Raw genomic sequence first — 22,654 nt, 5'->3', positions numbered from 1 at the left:
AGAGGGGCTGGCTGAGGTGGTAAAAATGCAGGGTAGAGAGGAAGATCTTGGGTTAGAATAGAAGCAGAGCCCAGAAAAGACACTCTCCAGTCAGTAGGGAGAGTCAGGGAAGGAAGCAGAAAAGGAGGTGTCCAGAACCTCCTGCAGACTCTTGCTTGGTAAGAGAGCCCATGGGCACCATTCCTGGCTGTGGATAGTCAAGCGTCACCTACTTGTCCCATCCAAGGTCCCCTTTCTGCCATTATGACTTAGGCTCTGTTCCAAACACAAGATAGAAGAGACATAGTTAAGTAGTGCAAGCCCCTTTATTAGCCATCCCCATTTCTCCACATGTGCTTAAGTAGAAAAGACCCAGCAAGACACTGGATGAGGACAAGGAAAGGAAGGGGTCCTGAGATCAAGCTGAAGATGGCCTACAGTCTCAGCTGGTCTGTCTCTATGCCATGCCCCAGCTTTATGCCTGGCCACCCTGAGAGGCAGCACTTGGAGGCCCAGAGAGACTAGCATAGTGGGACCAGAGAGGATGGATACCCGAGATGGACAGGAAAAGAACAATTCAGTTAGTCTGGATGCTGAGCCTCTGACACCTCAACTGAACAGACCCGAGTTGAAGGGCTGCTGGGAAAGGCCCCTCTCACTTCTAGGATAGGTGTTTTAGGCAGAATAGAGAAAATTATGGGGAAAGAGGCCAGTTTTGTACTTGAGACTTGCAAAAGTGAGCAGGGGTAGATGAGAGGCTAAGGTAGTCAGAGTACAAAGTGTCCAGCCTGACCTCACCTGAGATAGGTATAACTCAGTGGGATTCCCAGGCATTGAGGCCAGACCTGACAGATGTATGGAACTGAGCAAGCTGACTTGACAGGGTTTGGTGCCATCCCCTCCCCTTGACAAATAACAAAGCCCACCCATGAATGAAAGAAACGAGAGGGTGAGGGGCGAGGGATGGGTTAGGTGTGGTAATGGAATGAAGAGTCCAGACGGAGTTAGTAAAGGAAGGTTTAGCTGGGAAGGGAAGGCTTGGAGGAGTGAACCAATGGTTCTAGAGCTTCACCCAGACCTTGGGCAGCCCAGCCTGGAAGGAGGGTCCAAAAGTTCCAAGCCTCTCCTGTGACCCACCCTGAATCTCTGAAAAGACAGGCCTAGCTGGAATCTGAAAAAGACAATAGACCCTCTGCCCATGTGAAAAGCTAACGGAGGAGTGCTCACAGCACCGTGGCAAAGGCAGCCCCTAGCCCAGAGCCAGGCCGGCCATTTGTAAACATTAGACTTGATGTCTGAGAGCACAGGAGGAAACCCAACCTGGACCATTAGGTTTGGACAAAGTCAGGGTAGGGACCCTGAGGTCCCATAGGGGAATGGACAACTATGATGTCAGCGACTCATTTGGAAGTGTCAGGTCCCAGGGACAGCCATCATTGGCTTCTGAGAGATATGGGCAGACACTAATCCCCGAGGTACTGAGCACAGTCCTGATAAGCTCTGTGAGGGATGCCAGCACTATGTATAGGATTTTGTTTTTGTTTGTTTTTCCAGAGGGAGGTCAGAATGGTCTCTTCTGACACTCAGACTTTCTCCACTCATAGGTTCCAAAGGACTGAAGTTGAGATCTGGGTAAGGGGGGAAGCTCCTGTGATGTGGGACTTCCTGCCACCACCCATGACAATTCGAAGGCTGGGGAACAGACAGGCAGCTGGGTGGGAACTCTCCATAGATTCACGGCTGATTATTCTGTCCCATGACTGTCCCTGGAAGAATGTGTCCACATGTCACCAGCTGGAATAGGATATGGGACCTGGGGTAGCTCCAGAGCTCTGAGAGATGGTTCTTGGTGACATGTTTTCTGGAAGGCAGTGTTCATGCCAAGAGGTCCACAAAGATGGCATTGGCTGTGGTTTGGCCAAAGATGAAGGCTCCAAGGGTGACCAGAAGGACTCCATAACTGACCAGTGCCCACCAGCTGTAGGGCAGAGCATAAGAGAAGGTTTCAGTCATTTTCCCCCCTATGTCTTTGCAGACTCCTATCTGTAAGAGCCAATATAATCAGTCACCCCACTTCTTTAGGCAGAACACTTGGGCTTCCCAAGGACTTTCCCACACAAAGCTCTGTGACCCGAGTTCACAGTTAAGGAGACCAAGATCTAGAGGCACTAATGATGCTGTAGGTGGGACCAGGGCAGAATGCAAGTCTTCTGATGGGAGACACTGAGGAAAGAGCAGGCGACAGGGATTGAGATCTGTTTCACTCAAAACAGAAACAGAAGGCAGGGGCTGAGATGGCTCAGTGGTCAAGGTCACACAGTGCTCTTCCAGAGGACCCGCAGCACATCACACAATCTCCTGTAACCCCAGCTCCAGGGAGACTGGGATTGGATACATCTAACCTCTGGTGATATGTGTTCACATACATGTAGCCAAAGAGAGAATTTACAATAAAAAATAAATTGAAAAGAAAAGAAACAGAAGGCAGATAATTGTAACCACATGTAACAAATGCCAGGAGGTTATCACTGGCATTGAGATGAAGGGTAATTTTTATTTTCTTAGGATATACCTGTTTTTTAATTTTATACTAAATAATGTTTTGCTTTGTGTTTTTAGGCATGTCTCACTGTATAATTTTGGCTGGCCTGTAACTTATTGCCTTTCTGTCTCAGCCTCCCAAGTACTGAAATACAAATATTGCCATGAGCTGAGCAGTGGTGGCACACTTGGGAGGCAGAGGCAGGCAGATCTCTGTGAGTTTGAGGTTCGAGGCCAGCCTGGTCTACAAAGCAAGTTAAAGAGCTCCAAAGTTACAGAGAAACCCTGTCTCAAGAAAAAAAAAATTGCCATGAAATAAATTTATTTTCTCTTCCTTCCTTTCTTCTTCCCCCCTTTTCTTTTTTTCTCCCTGCTCCCCTGTCTCTCTCCCCAGTCATGGTAGGGATTATTGAACCCAGGGCCTTGTATATTGTAGATAAGCACTATCCCACTGAACTACCTTCCCGGCCCTGGAATATTTTTTTGTTTTTTGTTTTTTGAGACAGGATTTCTCTGGGTAGCTTCGAAGCCTGTCCTAGAACTCACTCTGTAGACCAGGCTGACCTCAAACTCACAGAGACCCACCTGCCTCTGCCTCCCAAGTGCTGGAATTAAAGACATGTACCACCATGCTCAGCCTGGAATAATTTTTCTTAAAGCATGAAACCTACTTATATGGAAACCTACATATCTGGAAGCAATGTGCTTTTCCTTCACCAGATAGATGACTTTTGCTGGTGTCAAATGTTTGAGTCAAAAGTCTCACTCTGAAGTCCAGGTTGACCTTAAACTCATGGCAATCTTCTAGCCTCAAACAACAAAACATATACAAACCTCTGTGTCTGTATACACTGCACAGCTCTGTGTAGTTAGACACTGATGTGCACAGAACAGTTGAGGTCACAGCCCAGAGGGAAAACAGAGATGTCTTAGGAGAGGGGTAAGATGGGCTGTGAGAGAAGGAACTCACCCCACTTTTTTTTTTTTGTTGTTGTAGTTGTTGAGACAAGGTTCGTTGTGTAGCTCAGGCTAGTTTGAAATCATGTAGCCCAGGCTGGCTTTGAACTCTAGAAATATTCTTGTCTCAGGCTTCCAGGTACTGGGATTAGGGGTATGCCTGCATGGGACTCTTACTTTTTCTTTTAAGCCTTCCAGTAGTACATAAATTATAAGTAGTTCAGGTTACCCACTGCAAAAATTTACATCCCATAATCTGGGGAGTGATACTAGGGAATTTAACCCAGGGACTCATACAGGACTAGCTTGCTACTATGTTACACTTCCAAACACAAAGAACTTTTATTTGTGTCTGTGTGCTGTACTGCACACCTGTAGGTGCATGTGCAGAGGCCAGAGAATCCATCAGAGCTGGAGTTACAGGCGTTTGTGGGAGACCTGGTTTGTTACATGGATGCTAGGATCTGAACTCTGGTCTTCAGGATTGAACAGCAAGCATTTTTTTCCCTCTCTGTGTAGCCCTGGCAGTCCTGGAATTCTCTCTGTAGATTAGGCTGGTAGAGATCTGCCTGCCTCTGTCTCCTGAATGCTAGGATCAAAGGTATGCGCCACCATCTTGAACAGAAAGCATTCTTAAACACTGAGCTGTTCCTCCAGTTTCCTCCCCTATCCCCTTTTTTTGAGGTGGGGTCTTGCTACATAGTGCTGGCTGGCTTGGTTCTCACTCCATAGTGTGATCACTCATTTTCTTTCTTTCTTTTTTTTTTAGATTTATTTACTTATTTATTATTTACGAAGTGTTCTGTCTGCATGTATGACTGCAGGCCAGAAGAGGGCACCAGATCTCATTACAGATGGTTGTGAGCCACCATGTGGTTGCTGGAATTGAACTCAGGACCTCTGGAAGAGCAGTCAGTGCTCTTAACCTCTGAGCCATCTCTCCAGCCTCCTGTGATCATTCATTTTCATTGACAATTTGAGTGGAATTTGAATCACCTAGGATCTATCTATAAAGGCATTTCCAGAGAGGTTAAACAGAGATCGGAACAGGGCAGTGCAATTCTGTGGGCTGAGGTCTCAGACCAAATAAGAACAGAGAAGGTAATATGAGTGTCCTTGTCTCCTTTGCTTCCTGACTATGGACAGGTGACCAAACTCCACAGACACCATGACACACTGCCCTCCTGAGCAGAAAACTTCTCTCCCTTTGAGCTTCTTGTAAAAGTAACTGGCACAGTACCAGGGGCTCCAAACCTTAGCAATTGCACCTTAGCCTCCGAGTGTGGAGGTGGCAGTGTGTGCCACTGCCCTAAAAGCCCCACAATTTTAAGTGCCCTAGTTTACTGACACTTTCTCAGTGACAGTTTCTCAGTGTAACAGCCCTGGCTATCCTGGAACTCACTCTATAAGAGATCTGCCTGCCCATGACACCACTACCCAGCAGACCCCTTCACTATTTTAAGGTCCCTTTTCATCTGCCTAAAAGGCCGCTCAGCTGGCCCTGCTTACCTGGCTGGTTTGACTTCCTCCATCTCTGACAGTTTGGCTTGAATGAGGCATAGCCCTAGAAGAGAAGAGTTAACCCTGAGTTTGGAGGTAACAGGGGTTCCCTCCCTCAACCCCACCCTCCAAGAGGCAGTGCTGGAGATGGAGAAAGGCCTGTTTCCTAGAGATTCTGAAATCCAGATCCTCCATTCCAACCCACACCCAGCTGGACACCTGGCCTCTATTTTCCCAAGGCAGGCCAGTGGCTAACAAGCACCCTTTGCGCTACACTCAGGACTCAGGGCACGCCGAAGAGTGACTTTGTGGTAGCTCACACCATCTTGCCTACTCCTGAGCAGGCATAGTTCCCTTGCTCCACGCCCAGTAGGAAGGGCTTTTAAGGAGGTCCCTGCACAGAAACAAGCTGGGTACAGTAGAACTCATAGCTGTGCAGACAGGATGGATTTCTGTGCATCTGTCTCTGATCTGTGTCTAGAACTTGGATCCCATGATTTCAGTCTCAAGGTGCCACCACCAGGCTTCCTTCCCTCTGGACTAGAATAAGCTAGCCAGATCCTGAGAGTCAAGGGTGAGCACACTTGAAGGGTCAGAGTAGAGATCCTAGACCTGGGCCTACTGGGCTTCAAATGGGCTGTTGATAGTGGAGCTTTTTAGCCTCTGGGCACATTTGTACTCTCTAGCCCCACATCTCATCAGTAACACAGAGATCACAACCTTCCCACCAGGAGTCAGTGCTGACAGGGCAGCACGTAGCTGGGTCACAGTCAGTGAGCAACAGAGATTGGTGGTTACTCTTGCCAGCAGGTTTTGAGTCCCTGGCTGAGGCTAGGGAGGTCCTGCTGTGTGTGGGAGATGGAAGCGCCTGGGGTGTGCACCTGGGAAGATGAAGATGAAGCAGGCTGCCAGGCCTCCGATGACCGAGATGACCTTGCCGATGTCAGGGATAAAGAGTGCAAGCAGCAGGGTGAGCAGGAACCATACCAGCGTCTGCAGGACCCGGCGCCGTCGCTCCCGTCCCACATCCTCCTCCACTGGCATCCCCTTGTAGCGCAGCCACAGCCCTTCCACCACGGCCCTGCTCACATGAGGAGGGGCTCAGGCTGCTTTGGCTACTGCAGGGAGGGGGAGATCCTGAATGGACATGTGTGGTTCCCCTCATCTGTGACCATCACTGTCCTTGGTTGCTATGGGCTGCAGATAAGTTTATGGAAGGGCTTTGCCTCTTCACCTGGACATGGACACCATAATTCCCTTTATAAAAGGAAGGGGTTAGGGTATCCAAAAGGCAGTCTGGATCTATATAAAAGCTTGGGAAAGGATCTGGACTGGAGATCTTTATAGGAGTCACAGAATTTTCTGGAACCAGTAAGACTTGGCATGGGGGATGGGGGAGGGCATCCTGATTCTTTCTGCTGGCTTCAATTTTCCTTGCCACAAAATAAGTTCCCCATAAGGCCATGTATCATGCTGGCTCCCAGGGGCTCTGGACAGGATGGGGAAGGGGCTCACCGCCCACAGAAGTGTAAGATGGGGTAGGAGGTGAGCACGCTCAGGATGATGAAGGCTCGGGCAACGGCCACAGCCACGTCCTCTGAAGGGTAGGACCGGAGCACATCTGGATCCACAGCAGCCCCGAAAGTCAGGAAGCCACAGATGCCTATGGGCAAGGACAAGGGTAAGGTCAGGGAAATCCTAGGAGGGTTAAGAGTGGACTGTCTACTCTGATGTGAGCAACATCATTTAGAATGAACATTGTAGCAGCTTGGGGGAGGTGAGGCCTGAGCCTCAGAAAGGGAGTCAAGGGAGAGCAGATGGAGCCCCACCCCACTCCCTGCCTTCTCAGATGTCCATGGCTGGAGCCCACCAGCATACACACTGCTGCTTTTTGCACCTGTCTCTTAACTTCCATACCAACCATTCCATCTTCCCAAACCATCATGCTGACACCTCATCATTCAGGTCTCAGTTCAGATGCCCCCTCCTCAAAGGACACTGTCCTGCCCATCCAGTCACCCCCACCCGACACTTATCATCCTATTCTACTCTCTTCATATCATTTACCTCTCTAAATCACCTGTCACCAGTCAGAACATGGGGCCCATGGCAAAAGGGACTTTGCCTGTTTGCCTCTTGTGTTTCTTGCTGTTGTTTCACAGGCTGGGATAATTCTAGCCCAGGTAGCTCCTGTCCTCATCACCTGCCACAGGAGGATGGTGATTCCCAGTTCATCTTTGACCCCTTGCCCAAACTAACCCACACAACAGCCAGAGATTTCTTTGCATGGTCATTTTCCACCCAAGAAATGCATCTTCTCAGGATCCTGGCAGTATCCGTTGCTCTCCCTTTGCCTGCCCAGGGAGAGCCTGCACCCCAGCAATGCAGACCTCCTTCCCATTTCTTTCCCAGAAACCCTGCATTTGTGGTTTCCCTCTGGAACACTCTTCTTCAGTCTGGCTTTTCCCTCATGGGCCTCTCCAGGTGCCACATCCTCTGGTAAGTCACTTAGCATCAGTTTAGAACCAGTGAGCAGATGGAACACACTATCTTGATGAGGGGTAGCCTTGGGCAGCCCAATTCAAGTCAATGTCTACAGAAGTGCTTATCGAGCTAAAAGTACAGAGAGAGCTTCCCTAGGAAAACTGGACCAGAAACCCTGGGGACTCAAGAGGGAGTGGGAGCACTCCAAGCCTGGCGTCTGGAGGACAGTACTCACCTGTGCCCATGTAGACAGCCAGAGCTATGACCATGGCAGCTGTCACCACTCCACCCCAGGTCTTAATTTCCGGCCGCCGCATGCTATTGAAGACAGGTACACTGCTCACGTGGCACTGTCCAGATGAAGGGTATGGTCATGGTGGAGATGTGACCCCATTTACAGGTTTCAAAGGGAGGTACCTTGGGGGCAAAGGCCCCAGGGATAAGGAGCAAGCCAGGGGGCCCTTGGTTCATCCATCCTCCCAGGAATCCTACCCAGGGGACTGAGCTAATGGGACAGCAGGGACCCTGGTGCTTGCACCTGAAATCCGAAGCAGATGGTGGGCATGGCATTGAACACAGCCATCCAGGAAGCTGGTCTGTTGGCAAACACAATGTGAACCTGCCTGTGAATTCCACAGAGCCACCAACTGTCCCCACCACCCACTTCTTCATGATTCCATTAACCTCCAACAACCAGCACCCAACCATGAACACACTTGAGTGGAAGACCTGTGTCTACTTAAAATTCAGGAGACAGGTTCTAAAAGGCCATCCTAGGACCAGAGTCCAGAATTGCTGGCTCCTAAGTTTAGGACTTTCTTTCCTGAATTGTTCCTTTAGAAAAACCAAAAACAAAAGGGGGGTTGGAAAGCTAGACATGGAGGTGTGTATCTGTGATTCCAGCACTTGGGAGGTAGAGGCAGGAGGATCAGGAGTTCAAGAACCAGGCTACATAGTGAGCTTGAGCCCAGCCTGGGTTACGTGAGTCCCAGTCTGACAAATCCAAAGAGTAATTGGGAAAATGTGCAAAAATTTCCCTGGTAGTCTTGCCAAGTTGGGACCTTGCATAGCACTGTGGTATCTGCTAGACATTGAACAGGCCTTCTCACCTCCTTCCTACAATGATTGATGAGTAGTGTCAATGAGCTAATAATGAGCCTCAGGAAGAGCACACATGTGATCGTTAAATGCCAGATCTGGGTAGCAACTTCTACCCCATGCACTTCCCAGGGACCCTCACCTACCTGGTCAGGATGTCCCCTGGACGCATCTCCTTATCTGGCCAGATGTATTTGATGATGATAATGGCGGTGACATACCAGGTGCCCACAACGCTCAGGAAACTGCCAAAGAGGAAAGACTGACTTCCTACTTCCCAGCCCCAGCCAGCCCTTCCCCTGTCCAACCCCATCCTCAGATGTACCCACCCTTGCTCTAGGGACCAAACCACACCAAATAGTGATTCAGGAGAAATAAGCTGCAGAGAGACCTGTCACAGGGAGAGCTTGTCAGCACTTCAGCCATCGGACATGCGCTGGCTCAGAGACTGCATGCAGGAACCCGGCTCCAAAGCACAGCTACAGGCTCAGCTTAAGCAGCCCAGGTGTGGCAAGGGCTCACAGATGGCCATCCTGTGGGCCTGGCCTCTGAGAGCTAAGAGATTCTGGGGTAAAGGGTGGAGACTGGGATGCTAACATTTAAGGAAACCCTGGAGATGGCCAAGTACAAAAGGGCCCCCAAACCCATAGCTTTTTAGATATAGGGCTAGGAAGCTAGCTTCCGCTGTCTGAGCTCCATGGAAGACCCTACCATGCTGACAACACTAAAATCATCAACTCCCAGCTTCCAGGAAAGCTAAAGCCTCAGTCAGCATCTGCCCTTATACTGCCAGCCATCACCAATCCCTTCTTCAACAAGGACATCACACCTTTTAATGTTGTAAAAGGCCACTGTCTTCCTTGATATGAAGGGAAAAGTAAAAAGTCCTGGGCCTAGGATTCTGCAGCTCTGGTGTGCCCTGGCTTGCCTGTTCTTGTTCCCCAAGGAAGATGCCATGTGGGAGAGGGGCTCCCCACCAGAAATGGCTCTCCAGTTGTCTTTGATCAGAGCCTCTGTCTGGCCCAGGCTGGGTTGGGACCTCCGAACCTGGCATATTTCTGGAAGCCGATCTCCCTGGGAATGGACAGGGGCAGGATGAAGAGGAAGGCAGTGAGGCTGATGGTGAACTTGCGGTCTGTGTACCAGGGGCTGCCGCTGGCCCCTTCAGGCTCCTTTGCCATCACAGCTATAACTGCACAGGGAAGAAGGAGGGAACATCACATCAGGCCATTCAGGGTGTGGGCCCTCCTGCTTTGGCAGGTCCTAAGACTTCCCTCTAAGGAGTAGGACTCCCAGAGAGGACAAGGCCTAGTGTGTAGCACTCTTCCCATCTACCCCAGGACCTCAAGCCAAGGAGAGAGATGAGAACTGGGGAGAACCTCACTCTTGTCCTGCTGGTCCCCAATGATGATGAGGAAGGCGATGCAGGTGCCGAAGGTGTAGACTGCGATGGCTACCTCACACAGCACGCCTGTCAGCTTGCCACACACGGCCCATACCACTTCCTGGTAGGTCCTCTCATTGCTGGCCTGGGAGCAGTAGGCCAGAATGACAAGTCCACTAATGATGAAAACCAGCATGCCCTGCAGCCAGGAACAGACAAAAGGGCATGGGAAAGACACCCTGAGCTCATTTTTGGTGTCTCTTACACCAACATCCAAAGCAGTTTGCAGATTATCTTGCAGGACAATTTTAACAGATTACTAGAGGCTATCAAGTTGAAATTTTCTTTAAAAACAAGTTTCAGGCACTAGAGAGATTGCTCAGTGGCTGCCCTTTCAGAGGACCTGGGGGTCAATTCCCAGAATATATTATGGGGGCTCACACACAAACATCTGTAACTCCACTAAATGGGGATCTGACGCCCTCTTCTGGCCTCCACTGGCATTGCATGCAGTGCACAATTATACATGTAGGTAAAACACTCACACATAAAATAATTACAAAACAAAACAAGAAAAAAATGGCTTTCAGTCAAAATTTTAAACATACAAACTGAGAACAGAATGAAGCCCAAATGGCTTCAAACTCAGCTTCAAAACAACTTGTGGTTTTCTTTTCTTTTTTTTTTTTTACCCAGGCTGGAGGCTGGATTATAATTTACTGTGTGGTACAAGCTGGCCTTAAACTCATGAAGATCCTTCTGCCTGAACATTTTGAGTGCTGGGATTACAGGCATGCACTACTACAGTAGTTCTTGTGGCAGACTTTTTTTTTTTTTCCACTTTATCACCCTTCCATTGTATTTTGAAGTCAATACAAATAATCTTTTTATTTCATTAGTAAATGTTTCAATAATTCTAACACATAAGGGTCTTTCTTTTAATTAAACATAACCACAAAAGTCAACATCACACCCAAAACCTAAATATGCAGGGGTTGGGGATGTAGCTTGGTAGAGTGCTTGTTTAGTGTGTATGAACCCCTGGGTTTGCCTGAGTACTGCATGAAGCCAAGTGTGGAGGCATTTATCTGTAATCCCAGTACTCAGGATGTGGAAGCAGAAAGATCTGAAGTTAAAGGTCATCCTTGGCGCCACAGAAAATTAAAGGTCACTTTGGGCTACATGTGCTCATCTCAAAAACCAAAAAATTAAATATGGAGATGATGCTCAAAGCTCTCTGATTGCTTTTGAAATTTGTTTTTTTGTTTGTTTGTTTGTTTTTGTTTTTCAAGACAGGGTTTCTCTGTATTGCTTTGAAGCCTGTCCTGGAACTAGCTCTGTAGATGAGGCTGAGGCTGGCCTTGAACTCACAGAGATCCACCTGCGGCTTAATTGGCCTCAGGGTAAAGAGGTCTGAGACCTGAGTTAGATTTCATTCTCTTTCCCACTTCTACCCTCCTTCTCTCTTTTCATACTCTTGCACTGGTTTTGAATGGTAGCTTTAAAAGAAGGTTCTGGAATAGATTGTTAATGTCTACCAGTTATAAGGAAGGGAAGAATGTCAGCATGTGTCCTCTATCACTCATCTCTAATTCAAAGCTTCTCTTGCAAATCAAAGCCCATAGGCACTGCCTGCCTCTGCTGCCAGTGCACTCACCATCTGCAGGGCGATGCCAGCTGCCACACCCCCAGCAGTGCTGAAGGCTGCTGGGAAGTTGAGCAGTCCTGCACCCAGGCAGGCATTGACAACAATGAAGATGGCTCCAAGTGTAGAAGTGGTGCCTCTGTCTGGATCTCCAGGAGATGCCTCCCCGTCACTCTTGGGTGCCATATCCACACAGGGACTTTGTAGCAAACGGGCCCGCTCCCCTGCATCAGTGCTGGAGCCCCACTCACTGTAGTCACTGTTGATGCTGACCTGAGCCATGGTCCAAGACTACTTTTCTTCTGAAAGCTATGGGTTCTGCCTCACAACCACATTCCTGGAGTAGCTGAGAGAATACTTGCCCCTTTAGGGCTACTACTCTGGGGGCCTCTTGTCAACCTAGGCAAGACAAAGAAAGGCAGACATTATGTTTATCCTGAAACGGTGAATCTGGAATACAAAATGGTGATGCAACTTTCCGAAGATCAAATGGCTAGGATCCATAAGTATCAGGTACTAACCCACTACATGGTAGGAGCCCCACCAGGCTAAGAGGCAGGTGCTGCTCTGTGCAGAATACTGCACTGAGGTCAGTGTGGATGACAGACACAGCTGCACCGGACTTGCTTCACTCTTTTTTTAAAAAGATTTATTTATATGTACATGTTGTTCTGCCTGCATGTTATGCCTGCAGGCTAGAAAAGGGCATCAGATCTCATTACAGATGGTTGTGAGCCACCATGTGGTTGCTGGGAATTGAACTCAGGTCCTCTGGAAGAGTAGCCAGTGCTCTTAACCTCAGAGCCATCTCTCAGACCCTCTCTACTCCCCAACTTGTTTCACTCTAATAGGTCAGAAAGTAAATAAGACCTAAATATAAAAGAGGTGGGGGGAGGGGTTGGGTGTTGGTGGTGCACACTGTTAGCCCCAGCACTCCAGAGGCAGGCAGATTTTTATGAGTTAAAGGCTAGCCTGTCTACAGAGTGAGTTCCAGGACCATCAAGGCTACACAGAGAAACCCTGTCTCAAAAACAAAACAAAAGAAAACAAAAAGAATGGGAGAGGCTGACGATACTGAGAGACTCAGTGATAAAACACTTGTCTACCAACGGCCAGTGCTGCAAAGAGAATAAAGGACACAGAAGACAGGAGTGCTAAAGTGTCCCAGGAGACAGGCATCACAGGCATGCTTTAGATCATCTGTTCTTGGGGTCAGAAGGTTCAGAGAAATACAAGCTCTGACCCAGGATGGTCCATGAGCATGAGCAAGCTGCAACACAGTCTGGACCTGGATCCATCTGGCTTCCCAGGTTGTCTGAACACCACACAGTACTAACAGGAACCACTACTAAGAACATTTCAGCCCAGCATGCTTTCCTGTATCCGGACATTAAACTGCATGCATGGCTTTCAAGGCCCTTCAAAATTCAGGTCAACTTTCTCATTTCCCACATGGCAATTCCTGCCATACTGATCCTCAGGGGAAAAAACTTTTTTTTTTTTTTTTTTGAGACAAGGTCTCTCTATGTAGTGCTGACTGTCCTTGAAGCAGAGATCCTTCTGCCTTTGCCTGAGTCTGCCACTAGCAGGAATCCCCACCCCCCCAACCCCCCAAAGACAGGGTTTCTCTGTGTAACAGCTCTGGATGTCTTGGAACTTGATTTGCAGACCAAGATGGCCTTGAACCCACAGAGATCTGCCTGCCTCTGCCTCTCAAGTGCTGGGATTAAAGTCATGCGCCACCATTGCCTAATGACAGGAAAATCATTTTTAAAATTGCATTTCATTTATTTGGTGTATGTATATGCATTTTGTTTATTTGTTGTATGTATATGTGTGCTTGTGTGGAGGTCAGAAGGTAACTTTTGGGAATCAGCACTCACCTTAACAGTGTGGGCCCAGGGGACTGAACTCGGATCATGCAGCTTGGCAGCAGATTCTTTTATCCACTGAATTATCTCACTGGCCTAGAAAAAGAATTCTTAATTGTGTGTCTGGAATATCCCCAGACCCTTTGCTGGCCACTCACAAGTTCCATCTCCTCCCCATTTCTCCGCCACTCACTGAGTCCTTCTTGGAGACATTACAGAGCCCGGCACTACCTAGATCCATTTCCTTCCATCGTTTGTGTGCTAGCCCTGTAATGTTCTAGGCTTGCTTTCCCAAGCTAGACTACACGGCTCTGAAGCCAGACCTGTGGTGTTTATTGTTAACTATGAGTTGTAACTGAGGAGAAGACAGGACTGACTGACACCAAAGATACGGATGCCCAGGCATTGTGCATGCCACCCTTGGTCATGTGGCAGTCACTGGTGGCTGGGATTCAACACCAGGCATGCTGAAATGGCTTAGCAGGTAAAGGTGGCTGTTGCCAAGATGGATGACCTGAGTTTGACTCCTGGGACCCTCATGGTAGAAGGAGAGAAATAACCCCTACAAGTTTCCTCTGATCTCCATACACAGACACATACCAGATGGTGGTGGCACATGCCTTTAATCCTAGCGCTCTATGAGTTCAAGGACAGGCTGGTCTACAGAGTGGGTCCCAGGACATAGAGAAACACTGCCTTGTAAAACTAACCCTTACTCGCCAAACCAAAAACCAAACAAGACACAGACACACACTGAATGAATGAATGAACAAAGACCAGATAATATCATCATTTCTAGAACATTCTTATGTGGCCTATAACATTCATCTGTTTGCCTCTGTCTCCTTCCTGGGCCTGCTGAACTGATAACAGGCTTGTCACCTGCTCACCCTCTGGGTAAGCAAAACCTAACTGCAGGCTTTCCTTTAGCCATGGTCCTTCCTTGAAAACCAGTTCACTCTTCTCCAAATCTTCAAGTGCCTTTGGGAGCCCAGCTCTGAAATCTGACCCTCAGTGTTCTTGCACCTCAGTACTTGTCTGAACCTCCAAGAGGAGTGAATGTTTCTTAAAGACCCAAAGCTAAGCCCACACCAAGAGCATCCCTAAGGTGAGCACTGTGGTTCTTGCCAGAAATCCCAGTGATTGAGAGCCTGAGGAAGGAGGACTGTTGTGAGTTCAAGGTGAGCTTGGGCCACATAGCTAGTACTAGGCTATATAGTATAACCCTGTCTCAAAACAAAACAAATGAAAGGGATGGAGAGATGGCTCAGAGGTTAAGAACACAGGCTGCTCTTCCAGAGGACCTGAGTTCAAGTCCCAGCAACCATATGGTGGCTCACAAGCATATATAATAAGATCTGGTGCCCTCTTCTGGCCTGCGGGCACACATGCAGGCAGAACACTATACATGATAAATAAATATTTAAAAAAATAAAATAAGTGAAACAAAACAAAACAAAAAACCCAACATCCCTGAGCTCGGAGGGGTCTATGCTCTCATCTTAGACTCAGAGGGCTGAAACCTAACCTCGACACTTTCTACATGACACTTTCTACATGCACGGCCTTGGGTAAGTCACTTTAGCCTGCTCAGCCTTTTCATGGCATAAACTCTCGAGAAGGGCATGCTGACGTTAGAAAGCAATACCAGGCTGGGGGTAGTAGAGCCTGTGCTTACCATAAACAAGGCTTGGGAGTCAATCCCTAACAGCTGCCATTCTGGGCTGGTGAAACGGCTGAATGTATAAAAGTGCTTGCAGTCAAGACTCATGACTCGAGTTTGATCCCTGGGACCCACATGACAGAAAGCAAGAATGGACTCTTACAGATTATTCTCTGACCACACAGGAACCATGGCATATTCATTCATTCATATTCTCACTCTCTAAAATTAAAAAACAATTCCATTTCCTCCCCACAAAGGCCACAACTCCTGTCCATTCTATCTCAAGCCAACCCTCTTAATAAGGTCAGCCCACGAGGGTTGGGGGGGGGCATCTAGAATAGACTGAGGCCCCTGGGGGTGCTTCCCAGGTGTTCCTTCTGATGGTGGATAAAGCAGGGGACATTACCCCAAAAAGGAAGAGAAAAGTGCAGGTGCTCTGGGACATCTGCCATCAAGTAACTAAGGAACGTAGTCCTAGTGCCCACATCTCTGTTGTGGCTGGAGTCAGAAACATCAGTCTAGCCACAGACTTTTTCCTCTTACACAATCTGCCCCCAGCCAGCAACGCAGCAAAATCTCACAGTAGTGAGTAGTGAAGGCAGGCTGGGGATGCCCCAGATCCAGGCATAGCTCCAGAGAGGTCTAAGGTCATCCGTTCCATTGCTAACACCACAAAACAGACATTAAGGTCACATGTTTCCAAGCCTCTCTCTAAGAAGCACGTTTCCCTTTGGCACCCATGCCCCAGGCCTCTGTCATCTGCCCAGGCTCTCCTGCAGCCACACACAAAAAAAGCTCAGGTTGAGTGATCCCAGCCCCTGGACTCTCAATGGTCTAAGAGCTCTACCCCTACCCCAATTCATCAGCCTCACTGTTCCCAACTTACCTGCTATCCTAGAAGAGGGCTGTTCTCTCCATCTAAAGGTATGGGGTCCGAGTCTCCTCACATCCCTTTTTTGGCCCCAAGTTCTTCTCAAGGCTTTACCGAAGATCTGCAGTCAATAGAGAGAGGAGTTTGGCCTTTTGCGACTGGCTATGAGACTGAAGGGGGATAGCTTACACGGAGTAGTTCTGAATAACTCATAGTACAGAGTGGAGTGCCAGGTCAGATAGGGAAAAGACCCATGGAGGAAAGAGATTACGTTAAGGTCGTAGTGAGCAGTTAGGGGGGTCCTGACTATAAGCACGATACACACATGCTAAGGTGAGGGATGGAACAGATCTTACCCGCTTCCTAGCCCAGCTTGGGGCCAGCACCGAAACACGAGGTTTGGTTGCATGGGAGGTGGGGAAGGGAGCACCTGGCCAGGGTGGGCTTGGGTCAGCCCCAGGCATGACGTCAAATCAGTGTGCTGTATGAGTAACTCGGGAGCTGACTCGATCTTGGCCTAAGACTAAGTGGAGAGTCGCCAGGCTAAGGCGTGGCTGGGTCGGTACAACAGAGGAAATCAGAGAGGCTGGCTCTGGAGCCCTGCTGGGACTTGGTCACAGCAGTGATGGGGGACTCCAAGGACCCAGAAACCCTACAGCCCCACCTTATACCACCGCCCGTACCTCCATTCACAAACCTTGTAGGTGTCTTTCCGGAGCCTACTTTGGAAACACGTGAGCATCGATCACATGACCCCTTGGCTAGCACAAGCCGCAGGACACTCTGGGAATTGTAGTTTTTCAGCCAGTGTCACCCTCTTACCGCATCAGCTTCTCAAACCTACAAAGTAGTTGTGAGCCAGCCACTTTGGCTCCCTGCCAGCACATCTTGGCCAACCCAAACACTGTTTCTTCCTCCTGAATGAGCGTTAAGAGGGTTGGCATCTTTGTCATCAGGGGCAGTGGGCCAAAGCTATTTGGCTTCATTATCCTTGTTTCTGTATTCATTTTCACAGAAAGTGACCCCAGAGTTTCTTTGCCTGGAGTGCGAGGGACCATTGAACAAAAGAGAGACCTAGTTTGAGCATTCATTAATCCATGGCTACAACCTCAAGGCGGGATTTCAGAAGAGTCTGAGGCATTGCAGGCTCTCGGTTTATTGAAAGAAGGTGAGAGTGCCCAGAGCCTTGGCTTCCGTACTTGGCAGTATGCCATTTACAAATAAAGTCAGTCTCTGCCTCTTCATTGGTGGTACTAGACCTTGAAACCTGGACTCTGGGCAAGAGCTGTGCTTTTCAATTACATCCTTAGTCTAGTTTACATTTACTTATGTGTGTGTGCATGTCGCAAAACTCACATGGAGCTCATAGGGCAACTTCTATGAGTAGACTCTCTTGTTTCTTCATCCCGTGGGCTCTGGGGGTTGAATTTGGATCCTCAGAGTTGGTAGCACATGCCTTCATGTGCTGAGCCTCGCTTTGGTTCTAAGTCTCATTTAAAAATACAGAAAATGCTGATTTGGGTGTGGAACACACGCCTGTAAACCCAGAATTCCAGATGCTGAGGCAGAAGGATTGTGAATATGAAGCTAGCCTGGGCTACACAGCAAAGTCCTGCCTCAGGAAACAATGCAAAACAAAACACACATACCACAACCTCATCCCATCCTTCCCAGAAAAAGATTAAAAAAAAAAAAAAAAAAAAAAAAAAAAAAGACTATGCTACTGAGATCACCGGAGTCAAGTGCAGTTGTAAGACATAGCATAAAGAGATCCTGTGTGCCAGTTTGCTCAATGAACATATTTTACAGAACTTTAGTTATGGTATCATACAGCCAGAATATTGACATCGACATAATCTGATGATAATCTTATTATTTTTAAATTTATTTTAATATATGTGGGTATATGTCTACCTGTCTGTCTGTCTGTATGTGTGCAGTGCATGTCATGCTGATAAGTGTCTACTGCCCATGGAGACCAGAAGAGGGCATCAGATCCCCTAAAAATGGAGTTAGGATACTTGTCAACTTCCATATTGATGCTGGGAATTGAACCTGGGACCTTTGGAAGACCAGCCAATGCTCTTAACCCCTGAGCCATTTCCCACAGCCCCTGCTGATATTCTTTAAATTTCCCATTTTATTTGGCTGTATTTGTTCTATAAAATTTTGTTACACACAAGCAAGATTGGACCCGAGTTCAGTTCCCAGCAGTTACAACTACTTGTATATCCAGCTCTAGGGGATCTAACATCCTCTTCTGGTCTCTGAGATCTCTCTCTCTGTCTCTCTGTCTCTCTGTCTCTCTCTCATACACACACACACACACACACACACACACACACAAATAAAAACAAATAAAAATATCTATCATAAGAGTAAGGATTGTATATCTGTATCACATGCAAGAGACCAGTTATTTCCATTACCAAAAGGTTCTGTCCTTTTTAAAAAATAATGAAATAAAATACAGCAAGATAAAAAATTAACACATTGGAATTGAATAAAACAAAGAGGTTCTGGCTATTACAAATAATGCTATGAACATAGTTGAACAGATGTCCTTGTTGTATGAATGTGCATCCTTTGGGTATATGCCTGGGTGGAATTGCTGGATCTTTTTTTTATTTAATTTTATATAACAAAGTCCAATTAAATGAAAACAAACATTTATACACAATATTTGGGAATTTGGGCATGGTTCTTTCCAAACTACTTCCTGCTAGTAAGGGGCGCTGTCTTGGAGGATTCGAAGATGATTCAGATATCCTGGCTGTAGTCTGTAGGGCTGTTTTGTCCAGCTGTTTTGAATGTAGGATCAGCTTGTACTCTGTTTCAGGCGGTCTGGTGTGATCAAACCACATTAGTCTGGAAGGAATCCACATCTTTTCATTTTCTGTGGAAACAAAAATAGAAATCCTTTTCTCCAGTAACTTGTCCTTCAACTTAAATTTTGGAGTCAAAGCATTTTTTTTTTAAATTTATTATTTTACATGTTGATCCCAGTTCCCTTTCCCTCCCTTCCTCCCCTCCAGCCCTCCCTCCCTCCTTTCCTCCCTTTTACCCTCTCTGCCCTCTCACATGCACTCTAAACACCCTCCCCTCCCATCCCCCCACCACAATTCCATATGTAGGGGAATGCCATCCAGTTGGGGTCATGTAGATGTGACAGGTCCTGTGAAGTAGGGACTAGGGCTTCTCTCCTGTCTCTAGAATAAGGCAGTTATCCCTCCATGGGGGATATGTTTGCAAAGTCCTTTTGTGCACCAGGGATACATCATGGCTCCACTGTCTGAGGTCTCTTAGACTGCTCAGACCTTCTGGCTGAGACCCATATTCAGGGGGGCCCGAGTCAATCCCCTGCTGGCTTCCCAGCTATCAGTCTAGTGGCCCTTAGCTCCTCCTTGTTCAGGTGAGCTGTCTCTATGTGCTTCTACCACATGGTCTTGTCCTCTCCATCTGCTTCTGGGTTCTAGTTCGACTCAGTGTTCATGTATGGGTGTTTGCTCCTATTTTCAACAGGCATTAGTTGAGGGCTCCATGGAGAAGTTAGTTGTTGATCTCACTCTCCGGGAAGGGCATTTATGATAGCCTTTCCACAGAAGCTGAGATTGTTAGTTGGGAGCAGTCTTGTAGTTCTCTCAACCTTTCTTTGTGTTCAACTTTATCTTCAAACCAATATTGGCTCCCTCTTTTATGTTCTCTCTGTCTCTGTCTCTGTCTCTGTCTCTCTCTCTTTCCTATCTTCCATTCCTAACCAGGCTCAATCCTCCTGGTCGCACATGCCTTCCTCTCCTCCCCCTCATTTTCTCCTACTTCTCTCTCCATTCGCTGTCCTCCCCCACTTCACCTGAGCTCTGGGGGACTTGTCCCTTCCCAGTTCTGTGAGGGACTTTATATGAATCTCTTAGAATACACCTTGTATCCTAGTTCCTCTGGTGATGTGAATTATAGGCTGGTGATCATTTGATCTAGTTCTAAAATCCATATATGAGTGAGTACATACCGTGTTCCTCTTTTTGTGACTGGGTTACCTCATTCAGGATGGTTTCTTCAAGTGCCATCCACTTGCCTGCGAATTTCAAGATACCATTATTTTTTTCTGCGGAGTAGTATTCCATTGTGTAGATGCGCCACATCTTCATTAACCATTCTTCAATTGAGGGGCATCTAGGTTGCTTCCAGGTTCTTGCTATTACAAACAGTGCTGCTATGAACATAGTTGAACAGATGTCTTTGTTGCATTGATGCGAATCCTTTGGGTATATGCCTAAGAGGGGGATTGCCGGGTCCTGTGGTAAACTAATTCCCATTTTCCTGAGGAACCGCCATACTGATCTCCAAAATGGCTGTATGAGTTTGCACTCCCACCAGCAGTGGAGGAGTGTTCCACTTTCTCCACATCCTCTCCAACATAAGTCATCACTGGTGTTTCTAATTTTAGCCATTCTGGCAGGGGTAAGATGGTATCTCAAAGTTGTTTTGATTTGCATTTCCCTGATAGCTAAGGATGTAATATATATATATGCATGTGTGTGTGTGTGTGTGTGTGTGTGTGTGTGTGTGTGTGTGTGATGTTTCTCAGACCCTTTACCATCTGTTTATAGTAGGGCTACTGATTTTCTTGAGTTAAACTTGTATACTACTTATTAGCTGAAGGTGGTTTCAGTAGCAGGAGTTCAGTGGTAGAGATTTTGGGGTCACTTATATAAACTGTCATATCATCTGTAAATAGTGACAGTTCAGCATCCTCCTTTCCAATTTGTAACCCCTTGATCTCCTTTGGTTGTCTTATTGCTCTAGCTAGAACTTCACCTATAGTATTGAAGAGAAATGTAGACAATGGGCAGCCTCATCTTGTTTCTGATTTTAGAGGAATGGCTTTAAACTTCTCTCTATTCAGTGTGATGTGGGTTTAGTGTATATTGCTTATTATTATGTTTAGGTATGTTCCTGTTAATTCTGATCTCTCCAAGACCTCTATCATGAAAGTATGTTGGATTTTGTCAAATGCTGTTTCAGCATCTCTTGAGATGATCATGCGTTTTTTTTTCTTTGTTTGTTTATATGGTGGATCACCGTTATAGGTTTTTATATGCTGAACCATCTGCACATCCCTGGGATGAAGCCTACTTGGTCATGGTGGATGATTTCTCTGATATGTTCTTGGATTCGATTTGTCAGTATTTAATTAAATATTTTTTACATCAATATTCATGAGGGATAATGGTCTGTATTTCTTTTTCTTAGTTGTGTCTTGTGTGATTTGGGTACCAAAGAAATTGTAGCCTAATAAAAAGAGTTTAGTAATGAACCTTCTTCTTCTATTGTGTGGAACAATTTGGGGAGTATTGGTATTATCTCTTCTTTTAATTCAAGGGAGAATTCTGCACTGAAGCCCTATGGCCCTGGTTTTTTTTTTTTTTTTTTGCTTGCGAGGCTTTTGACGACTACTTCTATTTCATAAAGGGTTATAGGTCTACTTAAATTGCTTATCTGTTCTTGATTTAGTTTTGGTAAGGGGTAGCTGTTCAGAAATTTGTCCATTTCCTTTGAAGTTTCCAATTTTGTGAAGTACTGGTTTTCAAAGTATTACCTGAAAATTCTCTGGATTTCCTCAGTGTCCATTGTTTTGTCCCCATTTCATTTCTGATTTCGTTGATTTGCATGTTCTCTCTTTGCTTTTTCTTTAGTTTGGATAAAGGTTTGTCTATCTTGTTGATTTTCTAGAAAACCAACTCTTTGTTACATTGATTCTTTGTATTTTCTCCTTCATCAATATCAGCCTTCATATTGATTATTTCTTGGCATCTCCTCCTCCAGGGTGAGTTTACTTCTTTTCTTCATAGAGCTTTTATTTGTGCTGTTGATTATCTAATAAGACTATCCTCCATTTTCTTCATATGGGCACTGAGTGCAATGAATTTTCCATGTAGCTCTTCTTTCATGGTTTCCCATAAGTTCGGGTATGTTGTGTCTTCATTCTCGTATTGTAGGAAAGTTTTCATTTCTTTTTTCTTCCTTGATCCAGGAATGGTACAATTGTTCATTGTTCAGTTTCCATGAATATGTACGGTTTCTGCAATTTGTGGTGTTGTTGAACTCCAACTTTAAAGCATGGTGGTATGTAAGATACAGGGGGCTATTCCAGTTTTTTTTTTTTTTTTTTTTTTTTTTTTTTTGTATCTGTTGAGGTTAGTTATGTTGTATAGTAGGTGGTCTGTTTTAGACAAGGTTCCATGTGGAGCTGAGCAAAAGGAATATCCTTTTGTAATTGGATGGAATATTCTAGAGTGTCTGTTAAACCCAATTGGGATATAACATGATAGGTCATTTCTGTGTCAAGTTTAATCCTGATGGTCCTATCTAGTGGTGAGAATGGGGTGGTGAGGCTTACCACTATGAGTGCATGAGGTTTTATGTGAGCTTTGAGTTTTAGCATTGTTCCTTTTATAAATGTGGTGCTTTTGTATTTGTAGCATTGATGTTCAGAATTCAAACTATGTACTGTTGGATTTCGCCTGTGATGGATATGAAATTACCTTCTTCATCTCTTTTGATTGGTTTTGAAGTCTAGCTTGTTAGATATTAGGATAGCCATACCTGCTTGCTTCTTGGGTCCATTTGATTAGAAGATCTTTTACTAACCCTTTACCCT

At 46.5% G+C, this 22,654-nt stretch overlaps 1 protein-coding gene across 3 annotated transcripts; it reads right to left on the bottom strand.

Annotated features, from left to right (window-relative positions):
• Nucleotides 1-286: 286 nt before the first annotated feature.
• Slc38a7 (solute carrier family 38 member 7) lies at nt 287-16,079 on the bottom strand. 3 transcript variants are annotated; one of them, XM_051201897.1, is made up of 12 exons: nt 16,012-16,059; nt 13,472-13,555; nt 11,601-11,987; nt 9,944-10,142; nt 9,607-9,751; nt 8,706-8,804; nt 8,000-8,057; nt 7,697-7,811; nt 6,493-6,640; nt 5,859-6,058; nt 4,987-5,041; nt 287-1,957 (listed from the first exon to the last, which is right to left on the bottom strand). In XM_051201897.1, the coding sequence occupies exons 3-12, from the start codon at nt 11,868-11,870 to the stop codon at nt 1,855-1,857; spliced, it is 1,392 nt and encodes a 463-aa protein (XP_051057854.1). In that variant the 5' UTR covers nt 11,871-11,987; nt 13,472-13,555; nt 16,012-16,059; the 3' UTR covers nt 287-1,854. The 3 variants fall into 3 exon arrangements, 2 of the variants coding, with proteins under 2 accessions (XP_051057854.1, XP_051057852.1); XM_051201895.1 differs by lacking the exon at nt 13,472-13,555 and having other exon boundaries at nt 16,012-16,079; XR_007835659.1 differs by lacking the exon at nt 13,472-13,555 and having other exon boundaries at nt 1,867-1,957; nt 5,859-6,095; nt 16,012-16,079.
• Nucleotides 16,080-22,654: the final 6,575 nt, after the last annotated feature.

The sequence above is a fragment of the Phodopus roborovskii genome, unplaced genomic scaffold (assembly GCF_943737965.1).
Source record: "Phodopus roborovskii unplaced genomic scaffold, PHOROB, whole genome shotgun sequence".
In the NCBI taxonomy this organism is placed as follows: domain Eukaryota; kingdom Metazoa; phylum Chordata; class Mammalia; order Rodentia; family Cricetidae; genus Phodopus; species Phodopus roborovskii.
This window is presented reverse-complemented; position numbering and strand designations above follow the sequence as displayed.